The sequence below is a fragment of the Leptonychotes weddellii genome, chromosome 7 (assembly GCF_054177405.1).
Source record: "Leptonychotes weddellii isolate Sample4059 chromosome 7, ASM5417740v2, whole genome shotgun sequence".
Taxonomy (NCBI): Eukaryota; Metazoa; Chordata; class Mammalia; order Carnivora; family Phocidae; genus Leptonychotes; species Leptonychotes weddellii.
In genome coordinates this window covers 12,213,644-12,228,194 of record NC_138375.1, presented here as the reverse complement: position 1 = coordinate 12,228,194, position 14,551 = coordinate 12,213,644, and the positions used below count along the sequence as shown (strand labels likewise).

At 44.5% G+C, this 14,551-nt stretch overlaps 1 protein-coding gene across 1 annotated transcript in view; it reads left to right on the top strand.

Annotated features, from left to right (window-relative positions):
- Positions 1-14,551, top strand: part of RETREG1 (reticulophagy regulator 1) — a 130,916-nt gene that overhangs the window by 27,391 nt on the left and 88,974 nt on the right. The window contains exons 2-3 of the mRNA XM_081825922.1: positions 6,081-6,187; positions 12,009-12,039. Coding sequence (XP_081682048.1) covers positions 6,081-6,187; positions 12,009-12,039 — 138 coding nt within the window. The remainder of the gene's footprint in view (positions 1-6,080; positions 6,188-12,008; positions 12,040-14,551) is intronic.

Below are 14,551 nucleotides of genomic sequence, written 5' to 3'. Positions count from 1 at the left end.
GCAATCATAATGAAACTAATTCCACGAGGCCCCCCAGGCGCCTCAGAAGCGGCAAGATTCTAAGAAAGGAACAGCTCAGGCTGTTCCACAGTTCACTATATTTCCTGCACTATAGAACAAAATAGCAAGACGGTCACGCTCTGTCTAGCACCTTTCTCTTTGCGTATTGTTTTTTAGTTTTAGCAAAAGTCAATAAGCGGAAATCAATAAAGGTCATGTTAATCATTACAAAGGAAAAATAAAAGAAGACTATGTCTGTAATCAAAAAAATGATCTAAGATTATCTCAATCAATTGTGAAAAAACATAATCACATGTTACGAAAGTATGGAAAAACAGAAAAACCCTAACATATAAATAAAGTTCCTCCAAGGCTGTCAGGAGGAGATGCTTGCAACCTGATCCTGTGTCTGTGTCTCCTCATTCGCCAACGCCGTCCTTTCCCTTGAGAGACCCACCCCGGCTGGAGCTGGACTCCGGCAGGGGAGGGTATGTGCTATGGTGAGCACTGTGAACTGTGTAAGACTGATGAATCACAGACCTGTACCCCTGAAATAAATAATACATTATATGTTAATTAAAAAAAAAGAAAAATAATCCTGTCTCTCTTGTGACATCCATCTCTCAGGGTACCAAACATCGACAGGGGAAGTTTCTCTTTATAGATCTTTAAAGATCTCCCCTCTGTATAGATCTGATCCAGCTCATACCTGAAGCAAGAATGAAGGGCGCTCACTCTTGTGAATCTCCTAAGGAACAGATAGTCAGGTAGTCCTCATCAGCGGCTGCTGATATCACAGAAATAGAGACACCAGACGCCCAGACAGTATATGCCTCCTGACAGAAATGCACACCACCACCTCTCATGTAGTTGGAATTTTGAACCTAAATCCGGTCAAGTCTCTAGATCTAACTACCAGTTTTTATAGTCTGCTCAAGGCATGGAGGAAAATAAACTAAAGCGCAGGATTCCGTGAAAAAGTCTCAGACTCTGGAAAATTTTACTGGACAAATGAGTCTGTTTCCTCCACAAAGAACTTCAAGCAAGAGGGACAGAGAGAGAGCAGGAGACGTATAAATTAAAAGAAACTCAAAACTCAATCAATTTCAACGTATGACTTCTTCACATCTTGTTTCAGTCTGTGTGTGTACGGCACATGTGTGTACAAAAGGTGATTGGGTAAATGTGCGTGCTGGTGGGATACCTGATGGCCTTAAGGAATTAAAACAATTTTTTAAGGGGAGATAGTGTTTTTATTGTTAGGCTGAAAAGTCCTTTTGGGGAAGATATGTGGCAATATTTGTACATTTTAATTGTCAATAAATATTACAATATTACAATAATTATATGATATCTGCAATTTGCTTCAAGTAACCTTGGGCAATGGGAATGTCAGGTAGAATGGGGCCATGGATGCAAAATTGTTGCAACTTCTTTATTATACTTTGGTCTCTCTTGACCTGCTTGAAATTTACTAAAGTAGAAGTTTTCAAGAAAAAACTGTAACAACCCAAGCTCTCCCGAATATTAGGCAATTCCTAGAAAATGAAGAAATTAAACTCAAGTGTTCCTAAGGTTTTATTTTCAAATCACAATTCTGTACAGCCACATACTTTAAATTGGAACCATGAGTGAATCATCTTAAACAGTGTAAATGATTAAAATACCAAATATGTATAGGTTTTTCTAAGTATGAATGATTAGTATTAGGGATTTGCTTTGCAAACTTTTCTGTACTTAAGTCTTAGGGTCGAGGATGCTAACCTACCAAGGCGGCAATCATGGAATCCCATATAATTTCAGCATTCCCTTCCTAAGTGGTTGTTGGGATTGCCTTTGCACCTGACCAAGGATTCGTGTGTGTGTGTGTTGGTAAATAAAGTTTATTGGAACACAACCATACACATTCTTTTATATAGTATCTATGCTGTTTTCACAGTGACAGAGTTAACAGTTGTGGCAGACCATATGACCCACGAAGCTGAAAATATGTTCTATCTGGCCCTTTGGGGGAAATGTGCTGACCTGGTTGCAAAATATTATTATTCCTTTTTCATTCACTTTAATGTGTTTGGCAATAGACATACAATTTTCCTTTCTTCCAGATGGATTACAAATGATCACAGCATCATTTATTAAATAGTCCAGCCTTTATGATTGAGGATTCTCAATGACCAGTGAGACCCTTAGCCAAAATGCCCCCTGGACCCTTGCCCTGGACCCCTAACTGGAGTTGCTATGGCAGTCGGTGCCCTCTAAGTGAAGTCTTCCAGGAGCCAGGGCTGAGGGTTAAAGTCCTGTCATTACCTGATTTTTCTATTCCTGGAAGATCGTAACTTCCATTAAGAAAATAACTAATGACCTTCACTGCTTGGGTTGGTTTTGCATGTCTTTATTTTTTCAAAGACATTTAACTGGTCTCCTGGCTAAGTGGACACTTTTAAACTTGAGAGAACTTTCCTAAGGCTTTGCCTGACTCTGCAAAGCAGGTTATTCTAACAAACCATACTAATTTAATATCTGTAGATTTTCTCTGATGCAGTGAATGGAACTGTGAGTTACAGCTCATTTATGAGCCTTGAATCACCTTAGAATTATAGTCAACATTTAAAAATATAATAGAATTAAATGGAAAATATCAGAAGGCATTACAATGGGGGCACCTGCTATCTCAGTCAGTAGAGTGTACAACTCTTGATTGCAGGGTTTTGAGTTCAAGCCCCTCGTTGGGTATAAAGATTACTTAAAATATCTTTAAAAAAGGGATAAATTGGGGTGCTTGGGGGTGGCTCAGTTTGTTAAGCATTCAACTCTTGATTTCAGCTCAGGTCATGATCTCGGGATAGTGAGATCGAGCCCTGTATCGGGCTCCATGCTGAACAGAGTCTTCTTGAGATTCTCCCTCTCCCTCTGCCCCTGCTCTCTCTCTCTGAAAAAAAAAAAAAAAGGATAAATATTATTTTTGAGACTTTGGTTTCATATGTATGTATTTAGATGTACATGAATTTCTTACCATGGGTCACTATCAAAAATTTTGAAAACTGCCATGTCAGGGTCAGGTGGGGAAAATGGAGCGAGCCTGGCACACACACAACAGCAAGCAGTGATCATAAACTGATAGGAGGAGGTGAGCAAGAAGAAAACAAATACCAAAAAACAGCCTTGGTTAATACAAACATATATGAGCTCAAAGAATAGAGCCAGCAGCAGTCCTGGAGTAGAAGGACAAGCTAGTGTTACTAAAAAGCATAGTTGGCATTATGGATTCTCTGGTATGTCTGCTCCTTCCCTCTGTGCTTCTTGTTGACTATTTATTTCCTTTTGGTAGTACAGTGGCTGGCCCAATGTAGACACCTTCCAAAGAGGTATTTATTGAATGTAAATACTAGTAACTAGACCACCTGTTTCAGAGGATCTGGGGGGAGAAACCTAAGGTCTGGGAATTTGTATTTTAACAAGCTTTCCAGGCAGCAGCCTGTGGCTGTGGCAGACCAGTATTTAAGAAACACAGACTTACTCTACCTGCACATTCTCCTGACCCAGGTCACACGCACAGCTAACATTAGAACCAGAGCTGGAACCTGGGTTGCCCTCCTTCTGCTGGAGGACTTTACCCATAACTTCACCAGCATCTCACATTGACCACTTCTCACCAAACACATTGCACAACCTTCTAATAAATCCTGAACTCCATGCTTTTTCACTATCCCACCTCATCCTCTCAGTTGCACTCAGGCGTTTTCCTAAATCGCCCATCATTCCATTTTCCTACCCTATACCTTTGGCTTTCTCTTTATTGCTGGTAACATTGAGACCAAATGCCCTAGCATATCATTCAGGGCCTGCCACAGTGTGCCCCCAGGCTGCCCCCTCAATATCTTCTCTCTCTGCCAGTCTCCCAAATCTCTCCTATATCCATCTCCTTCTGCCAGGGGACCCCAGAACACTCGGCATGCCCCAAGCACACCCTCCCCTTCCCTGACTCTGATCTTCTGTATACGTTGTATCCTCCAAGTGGAACAGCCTGTTTTCCTCTGAATTACATCCATCCTGCCAGGCCAAGTTCAAGGGCCATGTCTATAAAATCTTTCCTCAGTGAGTTAATCATCCCTCCTTTGCTTCTCTTTGTTCTTTGCTCATGGTTTTTTTTTTTTTTGTCTTTTTAAAAAATTTTATTATGTTATGTTAATCACCATACATTACATCATTAGTTTTTGACGTAGTGTTCCATGATTCATTGTTCATGCATAACACCCAGTGCTCCATTCAGTTCATGCCCTCTTTAATACCCATCACCAGGCTAACCCATCCTCCTACCCCCCTCCCCTGTGGAACCCTCACTTTGTTTCTCAGAGTCCATAGTCTCTCATGGCTCGTCTCCCCCTCCGATTCCCCCCTTCATTTTTCCCTTCCTGCTATCTTCTTCTTCTTCTTCTTTTTTTAACATATAATGTATTATTTGTTTCAGAGGTACAGGTCTGTGATTCATCAGTCTTACACAATTCACAGCGCTCACCATAGCACAAAGCCTCCCCAATGTCTATCACCCAGACACCCCATCCCTACCAACCCCCACCACTCCAGCAACCCTCAGTTTGTTTCCTGAGATTAAGAATTCCTCATATCAGTGAGGTCATATGATACATGTCCTTCTCTGATTGACTTATTTCGCTCAGCATAATACCCTCCAGTTCCATCCACGTTGTTGCAAATGACAAGATCTCATTCCTTTTGATGGCTGCATAATATTCCATTGTATATATGTACCACATCTTCTTTATCCATTCATCTGTCGATGGACATCTTGGCTCTTTCCACAGTTTGGCTATTGTGGACATTGCTGCTATAAACATCGGGGTGCACATGCCCCTTCGGATCCCTACCTTTGTATCTTTGGGGTAAATACCCAGTAGTGCCCCTGCTGGGTGGCATGGTTCTTTGCTCATGTTTTATTAGAGTACCTAAGACTCATTGTCTTGGATTTTGTTAGCTTGGCCTGTGTTCCTCTCTGATGAGGAAGTAAGTTCCTGGAAGACGGGATTCTTTCTTTGTAGTTTGTGTTTTTCTCTATAAAGCTTACAGTGCCTTGCAACTAGTATTAAATGACATATATGTTAAGTTAGTGTTTCTGTGATTTTGATTACATCAAAATTAATATTAATTGGCAGTTTGGCCAATTAACCTATATAGAACAGGTCACCCTCTATACAAAGCCTCAGAGCTTGCGACTTAATCAGCCATTCCATTTCTTTATCAACCCAATTTTAAAGTACCGCAGTGTTCGTGTGCTGTTCAGGATAAAGAATTCTTTGTTTCCCTCTGGAGAGGAAGGGGCCAGATAGACCAAAGAATAGTGACCTTAAAGAGAAGAGGCTAGCACCTTGGATTCCTTAATTGCTATTTTCGAGAGATTGGAGGGAGGGGGTAGTAGTTAAATAAGTAAATGTGGCATAAAAGCAGCACATAGAGAACAGCGAGTAAAGGGCATCTGCAGTAGCTCCTCCGCATGTTGGAAAGCCCTGCAGCCCTGCCTTTCTAGAGCCTCATGATTCGGTTGCAGGTCAGTTCCAGTCTCCATCTGTTAGCAGAGTGACATTTGGGCCACACCCAACATAGCAAATCCTTGCCCAGATTAGAGGTTACAGCAGAAAGCCCCACACAAAAGCGTACTGGCTCAAGCGCTTTTATTTTGCTGACTTTGATGCCCATGAAATAAATTTGTTGTGGTCTCATTGGAGTGATTCTGAAAACTGAAATTTGGATTGTTGTTTCTATGGTGAAACTAAACCTCATTTCTTTTTTCTTCATTTGAGAGAGGGTGTGTGAGAGGGAATGCGAGAGTAGGACTAGGGGGAGGGGCAGAGGAGAAGCAGACTCCCCGCTGAGCAGGGAGCCTAACCACGAAGGGGGTAGGGTGCGGGACTCTATCCGATCCCAGGACTCTGGGATCAGGACCTGAGCCGAAGGCAGACGCTTAACCGACTGAGCCACCCAGGGGCTGTGAAAGTAAACCTAATTTTTAAAAAAAGGATAAAAATCCTCAAATTGAAATAATGATTTGTCTGTTTTTGCTGTTACAGGTTCCTTGCACTGACTCCATGGAGAGTGTATCACCTGATTTCTGTCATGATACTTGGGCGTGTTATTATGCAAATAATAAAGGATATGGTTTTATCTAGAGCTAGAGGTAAGAAAACTGAGAATTCATTTTTATGGTATGTAATTTTCTAGACCCTGAATGTCTGATCTTTGTGTAAGCATATTAACCAAGTAGTTTTAAAAGGGAACAAAATAACAAATTATGTAGGCATTGACTTTGGTATTATTGTTTATTGAATATTTATGTATTTGGTAAATATTTAATACTTATTAATTACTTACCTGATGTTGTCCCTAGTCATAGCTACTGATCCTGAGCGAAAGGTTTGTGTGTGCTGGTTTCTCTTTGGCTCTAAGCACTACTTAAATATCATTTTGAAATGTAAGTAAGCTGCAGTGAAGGTAACAGTGAAATATTTATTACATCCCACATGATGAAACTTGGACCACTGGAAGATGGCCTCATTTATATGAAAACTTTCTCTGCCTCAGTGAAGAAAAAAACAATTCAGGGCTTAAAAACAAGTAATAGTTGGGGTGCCTGGCTGGCTCTGTCAGTAAAGGTCTGACTCTTGATCTTGGGGTCATGAGTTCAAGCCCCATGTTGGGGGTAGAGAGTACTTAAAAACAAAACCCCAAAAAACAAGTAATAGTTAAATAAATTTTAACAGATGAGTTCACACTGACGAAAAATGAACTAATTTTAAACATTGTTTAGAAGTGAGAAGTTGAATTACTTTTGAAATTTGCTTAAGGTGTTTTCTGAGTAATTTGTGTTATAAATCTGAGTCAAGCTTTTCTGCACTCGGAGAGGCCTCTTCTACCAGCTAGTTTTTGTGAATGAGCAAAAACTCCGTCCTTGGAATAATTGAGCCCTGGGAACCTAAATGTGGTAAGATGGATTTGATCAAAAAACAACAAAGAGGAAGAGGTTACAGTGAGACATTTATTTTCATTAAGCGTAACCCCCACACGGAGGGATAATGCTGGTTGGGGTCCATATGGATCAGTGCATATAAGGAGTTCCCAAAGTTCTTGCCCTAATGGGAATCCCAAGGCCTGCCTTGTGGGAAGCAGCCTTGTTCTCCCTAAAGCCAACTCTGAGACTGGGGATAGAAGCTGTTACCGATTTACCATCATCATGTTCTACAATGTGCCTTAACTCCGGTTTATCTTTTAAGTCTTTACAGTTTTAAGGCAAATTGTGTGTAAACCATTTTTCGAAAGATGGTTTCACATTGCTGTGTTTCAAGGTTTGAAGGGAATTCCTTCATTCTAGTGATCTAGGAAGGGGACAGAAAACTTGTGAATTTAAAGAATTTATGTGAAGAATCAATCTCCTAGAAGGGGGCAGCTCCAAACTGGAGGTTTGGTTAGGAGACCTCCCACCAATGCGTTTGTGTGCAGTTACTGCATTTCATGAATCTCTAAGATTATGTTCTTGTATGCAGTGTTCCTTCTCTCCTCTCTCTCCCTGCCCCAACATTTTGTGTTTCAGAGAACAGTCACCCAGCTCCCTCACTTCTGTTTTTAAGATTTATTTATTTATTTGAGAGAGAGAGAGAGACAGAGAGAAAATGCAAGTGGGGGGAGGGGCAGAGGGAGAGAGAGAATCCTCAAGCAGACCCCCGCTGAGCGTGGATTCCCAGCACAGGGCTCCATCCAGGACCCTGAGATCATGACCTGAGCTGAAATCAAGAGTCAGATGCTTAACCGACTGAGCCACCCAGGCGCCCCACCGACTCCCTAACTTTCAACCCTATCAGGCACCCGCCCCAGTACTTTCTGTTCACCCCAGATGTAGTAAGGATGCCCGGAGGTAGAGCAACTTACACCGTGGGGTTTTGCCCAGGGCCGCTCCAGTCAACGCATGGCGATGCCTTGTTTCTGCCCTGATTCCTAATGGATAGAGGAGAGCCCATTTTTCTCCACTAGACTTTGTAACATCTTCACCCTCCAGGACCTTCCTCAGGGGAATCTTAGAAGAAAAGAACTGCTTAAAAAGTCTGTCAGCGGCCACTGTAGATGAGCATCTCAGCAGTGTTGGTGTTGCATCAAAGCAGGTCACATCTGGGCACACGTTATAAGCAGCAGACAAGCACCGAAGGCCAGGACAGAGCTGGAAAACTCTGCAACTGCTCATTTCTCACTCTTGGCCGGTCACGCAGAGGTCATTCTCAGCCTTGACTCATTGGCCTGATGTTCTTGCAAAGACGGGACTTTCATATTCCTAAAGGGTGGGACACCTCTGCTTGCAAAGGTTCAGTCCTTTACCAAACTGAGCCGGGAGAGTTGGAAGAATACGAGCCTGACGGGTCTAGTCCTTGAGCTCATTCACTCCACTCCCCAGCCGTGGAGGGCACCCATCCTGGACTGTGTCCGTGTCCTGGGGCTGCAGTAACAAATCATCATCGGCGTGGTGGCTCAAAACGACAGAAATCTCTTCTCTCACTGTTCTGGAGGCCAGTTGTGCAAAATCAGTATAGCATGGGGCCAAAATCAAGGTGCTGGCAGGGCTGTGTCCCCTCCGGAGGCTCTAGGGAAGCATTCTTTTCTTCTCCTGGCCTCGGCCTCGGGTGGTTGGTTGGTGTATTGGCTTGCAGCCTCAACACTCCACTCTCTGCCTCGGTGCTCGTGGCTCCTTCTCCTCTTCCATCCTCACTAGATCTCCCTCTGCCTCCCTTTTACAGGGATCCTTGTGACTGCATTTGGGGCCCAACCTGGATAACCCAGGACAGTCTCCCCACCTCTTGATCCTTGACTGAATCCCATATGGTGCCTCGCTTTTTCCATATAAAGTAAGATTTTGCACGGTTCGGGGCAGAAAAGCCCGCAGCCACTCGGTCTCCTTATCCCATGACATGGCAGAAACTGACCTGCAACCACGCAGTTGTGCGAGGGCCACCTAAGAGCGTCGACTAGAAGTGCCTCGGGCGCAGTGACCCTCTGCCCCCTGCAGCTCTGATGCAGAATCTGAACAACACGGGGTTTGTTGGCCCATCAGGCAGTCTGTGTGGAGCGCCTTTCTGTGCGGGGCCTGCCTCTCTGCCCCCCGGGGGAGCTCTCATGCCCCCATCCTGTAGGGCAGGCTGTGTCCCAGGCCAAGCTTTACGTCAGGGTTTTAACTGGGTAGCTTGCTACGCACCAAGAGGAAAGGAGAACGGGATTAACTACTGTGCTTTCCCAGCACTCCTCAGCCTATGACCGAAGGAACACTGGTGTCCGCCCCGGCCTCCTTCAGTGGAGTCTGTGCAGACAAAGCACATAGACAAAGTCCATGTGAGCCCTGCACATAGATGGCAGGAGCCCGCCTCTGCAGACCTTTCAGCCCAGAGTCCTGCTGTGATGAATGGGTCTCTGGGAGGCGCCCAGTTCGAGGCAGATGCGGTTATGGAAACTCCATGGCTTCCACCAGACCTGCCAGCCACTCGGGCCAGACACCTTGGCTTTGCCACAGCAGCTGGGAAAGCGTGAGCGAGTCCTCAGGCTCACGGGGCTGTTCTCTCTCCTCCCATCTCGGGGTCTCTGCTCCCCCCCCACCGCATTCCTGCCTGAAGATAGCACACTTCCATTGTTAAGAATTTAGTTTTATTCCTCCTCTTCCCCCATGGTTGTCTTTTTTCCTTCAAGATTTTATTTATTTGACAGAGAGCATGAGCGAGAGCGAGCATGAGTGGGGGAGGGGCAGAGGGAGATAAGCAGACTCCCCACTGAGCAGGGAGCCCGATGCAGGGCTCGATCCCAGGACCCCAAGATCATGACCTGAGCCAAAGGCAGACGCTTCACCGACTGAGCCACCCAGGCGCCCCCCAACACTGATCTTTAAAACCATCTTAGATGCTTCCTATGAAGTAGGTGAGGCCCAAGTATGGAGATCCTTTCAGGTAAATTAATCTTTGTGGAACCTACCAGAGCCCACGTGTCTGTTGCGAGTCAGCAGCGTGAGCAGCCTCCAGCTGCAGTGGATTTCTCGCTCACTCTTGCTGGAGCCTACCTTGAGTGCACACTTCTCTTCATCCAGGCCCTGGGGAACTTTTCTGCAGCCATAGGCTCTTCGTCCATCACCTACCGCTCTCTCTCATGACAGAAGAGCCCAGAATTTCCACACTGGCCCCCTTTAATATCCTATTCAAGAACCGCCCTGTGTGGTGGGGAGGGGGGGGCTCAGCGGGTCCCCACGTGGCCACCTGTGGAGCATTTCCACCCCTGTCTCTTTATTCCCTTCCTCCTGCGAAATCTGCACTGCCCATTTATGCCATGTTCTGCCAGCCCCTCGCTCCTCGGGAACCCGCTCTCTCCTTTCCGTGTAAGTGCTGCCCTGCTCAGCCTCTTCCCCCCGCACTGCCCCCCAGCTCCGCACAGCCCCAGCCTGCTCTGTGCTCCATGACTGTGGTGCTCCTGTCCCTGCCATTCTAAATGTCCTTGTCCCCTTAGCCAGCAATCATACTCCTTTTCCTCACTTTTAATGACAGACCAAACAAGCAAACACCCCTTAGTATTATCTGCTTTCTCCACTCTTGGATCCAGTGTTAACAGAGAAATGTCCTATGACAGGTGGGTTGTTAGTGCTCGACTTTATCCCACTTTCCAACGTCACCTTGAGGCCTCACTAGTGCTCAGAATTCCTTGGATTCTTTTGAATAGTTTATTTGCTTTGTTTGACATGCCCTCTAACCCCCAAATATATGCCATCTAACCCCAAAAGCTTATAAGGATCATAAAAAATGAGACTCATTTAAAAAGGTGTAGTAGAGGAACAGGATTCTAATGTGACCATAACTGAGTGACAGAGTAGTCCCTGGGCTTACCGGCAGCCAAGGCAAAAAGGGAAACTAGACCAACTGAACAATTCTTCTAATAGTCTGATGAAAGAATGCAAGCAATTTTGAGAAACTTTTTTTCCTGGGACTCAATTTTAAGAATTTATTACATAGATCTTTGGTAGGGGAGACTGCAGAACAAAAGGGACAACATCGTTGGCATTCGTTTCATGGGAAAATGCAGAAACAGCCTCGTGGTGCTTCTAATATTGCACTTCATTAAAGCTGGTAGCTCAGAGTATAATATTAAGATATAGCACAGTGAAGAAAGCAAGCCAATCAAGAAAGCAAGTGATTGATCTAAGTATACATTTTTTTCTGTTGATTTCATTTGAGCCTAGGTATAAGCTCAAAACACCTAAGGAAGGAAGAGATAAAAATCCCCTTTCTCAAGTAACAGTTGTCTTAGTTCTCCTTCCGTCAGCACCATTTCAGAACCCACCTTAAATGCCACCTCGGTTATTGGTGCTTCCTTGAGCAGCCTGATTTTCTCTCTTCCCTGAACTCTTGTGGATTGGGCTTTTTGTGTAGTTCCTACACCACCTGCCTCGGTTCGTATGTACTTGAGTGCATGCTAGGACTGCCTCACTGAACAGTCAAGTCCCTGAGGCAGGACCACGTGTGATGTAGGATCTCTCATGGCACCTGTCCCAAGTGTTTTACATGTAGTAGGATCTCAAATATTCATGGACTAATCGCCTGAATTAATTATGGTACCAGAGGTATACACTGAATGGTTCGATAATTCCTAGAGTTTAAATATTTAAGCATTTCATTTTTTTTTTAGATTTTATTTATTTATTTGAGAGAGAGAGCGAGAGTGTGTGTGTGCGCACAAGCACAAGCCTGGGGGAGGGGCAGAAAGAGAGGGAAAGCAGACTCCCTGCTGAGCAGGGAGCCCGATGCGGGACTCAGTCCCAGGACCCCGGGATCATGACCTGAGCCGAAGGCAGACGCTTAACCAACTGAGCCACCCAGGCGCCCCTAAGCATTTCATGTTAAATAGCTCAGAATATTTCTAAGTTGAGAAATGCCTCAAGAGAAAAACACCTCCATTAATGTCTTGCTTTTTGCCTCTCCTTGTTACAGGTGCACAGTTATGGAGAAGCCTCAGCGAAAGGTAAGGAACTTGGTTTTTTTTCAATGTTATTGCTAACAAGAGGGTAGGTGACTGAGCCTCCAAGATGTCCAGTGGATTCAGATCCATCAGTTGGTTCTCTCCTTCTTTAAAATTGACTTTATGTTTTAGAACAGTTGAGACTTACAGAAAAATTGAGAAGATAGTACAGAGTTTCCATATAGAGATAGTACATCGCCTACGTTTCTTCTCTTCACATAGTAATATTACATTACCGCCATACATTGTCACAGTTAATATCTTCTTATTAGCTAAAAGTCCATGCTGTGTGCAGATTTCCCTAGTTTTCGCCTGATGTCTTTTTTTTGTTCTAGGATCCCATCCAGGATTCCACAATGCATTTCATAGACATATCTCCTTAGGCTCCTCTTGGCTGTGACAGTTTCTCAGACTTTTCTTATTTTCGTTGACCTTGACAGTTTTGAGGAGTACTAGTCAGATATATTGTAGGATGTCCCTTTATTAGAATTTGGTGTTTTTCTTTTTTTTTTAGAAAGATTTTCTTTCTTTTTTTTTTTTTTTTAAAGATTTTATTTGACAGAGAGAGCACAAGCAGAGGGACAGAGAGGGAGAAGCAGGCTCCCCGCTGAGCAAGGAGCCCGATGTGGGACTCGATCCCAGGACCCTGGGATCATGACCTGGGCCAAAGGCAGCCGCTTAACAGACTGAGCCACCCAGGCGTCCCAGAATTTGGTGTTTTTCTTATGACTAGACTGCGGTTATGGGTTTGGGGAAGAAGAGCACAGAGGTAAAGTGCCATTGTCATCACATTGTATCAAGGGTACGTCTCATCGATGTGATTTATCATTACGGTTTTAACCTTGACCACCTGGCCAAAGTAATGTTTGTCCAGGTTTCTCCAAGTTGGTTATTTTAAGCGGGGGAGTCTGCTTGGGAGATCAAATTAAGATCAGAAGGCTGTTGATAAGAACAGGATCAGAGACAGTGATTTGAAATTGGTTAACGATGCTGCCCTTGTGGCATGCAGGCCCCTTTAGGCATGAACCCATCCCTGGCAGGCCTGGCAGTATGGGCCTTGGGCTCTAGTCCTGCCCACCGCAGACACACTGGGCCTCCTTGGGCAAGTGTCTAAGCTTCCCGTGCAAGTGAAGAAATTGAGCTTGCTCTTTAATTTTGGTTAGGGGGACGATGCGACCCAGTGAGCTAGTGTGATTTCAAGGGAATTTTAAAAAAGCACTTTGTGATTTACTGGTCCTTATTTGACTGGTGAAGTTATCAATTGCCTGCTTTTTCTAGAGCCCTTGCTGTCCAAGCCCTGTTTAGAAGATGTTTGAGGGGTGCCTGGGTGGCTCAGTCGGTTAAGCATCTGCCTTCAGCTCAGGTCATGGTCCCAGGGTCCTGGGATCGAGCCCCGCATCGGGCTCCCTGCCCGGCGGGAAGCCTGCTTCTCCCTCTCCCACTCCCCCTGCTTGTGTTCCCTCTTTCGCTGTCTCTCTCTCTGTCAAATACATAAAATCTTTAAAAAAAAAAAAAAAGCTGTTTGAGTGTTTGATAATGATTTGGAAAAAATAAAATAGTGAGCAGGACCAAGGAACTCTGCCAATGCCGGGTTTGGTCAGGGGGTAAGTAGCTTATAATATGGCTTTTTTTTAGATCTATAATATTTCACCACTTTGGGAAAGTGCTCATGTGCCTCCAGAGAAGGCATGATAATGAAAATAACCTTTTTTTAATTTTATTTTTTTATTTATTTTTTTAAGATTTTATTTATTTATTTGACAGAGAGAAACACAGTGAGAGAGGGATCACAAGCAGGGGAAGTGGGAGAGGGAGAAGCAGGCTTCCCACGGAGCAGGGAGCCCGATGCGGGGCTTGATCCCAGGACCCTGGGATCATGACCTGAGCCGAAGGCAGACGCTTAACAATTGAGCCACCCAGGCGCCCCCCCCTTTTTTTTAGATTTATATATCTCAGTGAGAGAGAGAGCAAGCAGGAGGAGGGGCAGAGGGAGTGAGCACAGGACGGGGGGAGGGGCAAAGGAGAGGGAGAGAAAAATCTCAAGCAGACTCACGCTGAGCGAGGAGCCCGATGAAGGGCTCCTTCTCACAACCCTGAGATTACAACCTGAGCCAAAACCGAGAGTCGGTCACTTAACCAACTGCGCTACCCAGGTGCCTTGGAAATAAGCTTTTTAAGGGAGGATCTCATTCACTTCACAATTACCTAGATACATATTCAGGTTCATCCTGGTCCCAGCCCCACAGCTGATGATCTTGCCAAGTTCATTCCTCTCTTGGCCTCAGTTTTTCTCATCTGCTGAGTATGTGAGAGAGAGAATTATTTCAGATATCCCTTCCAGCCCTAAAAAGTCTGTAATGCAATTTGAGGTATTTGCGTGTTTGAGTTATTGTGATTCATAATAAGAAATATAGATTTGGCCTTTGTCCCCAAGGTTCTGGCACCAAATCACTAAAACTTTTGCACTTTCCTAATTGTTGAGAGAAAGGTGTCTTTTGTTATGTTAATGAGGTGG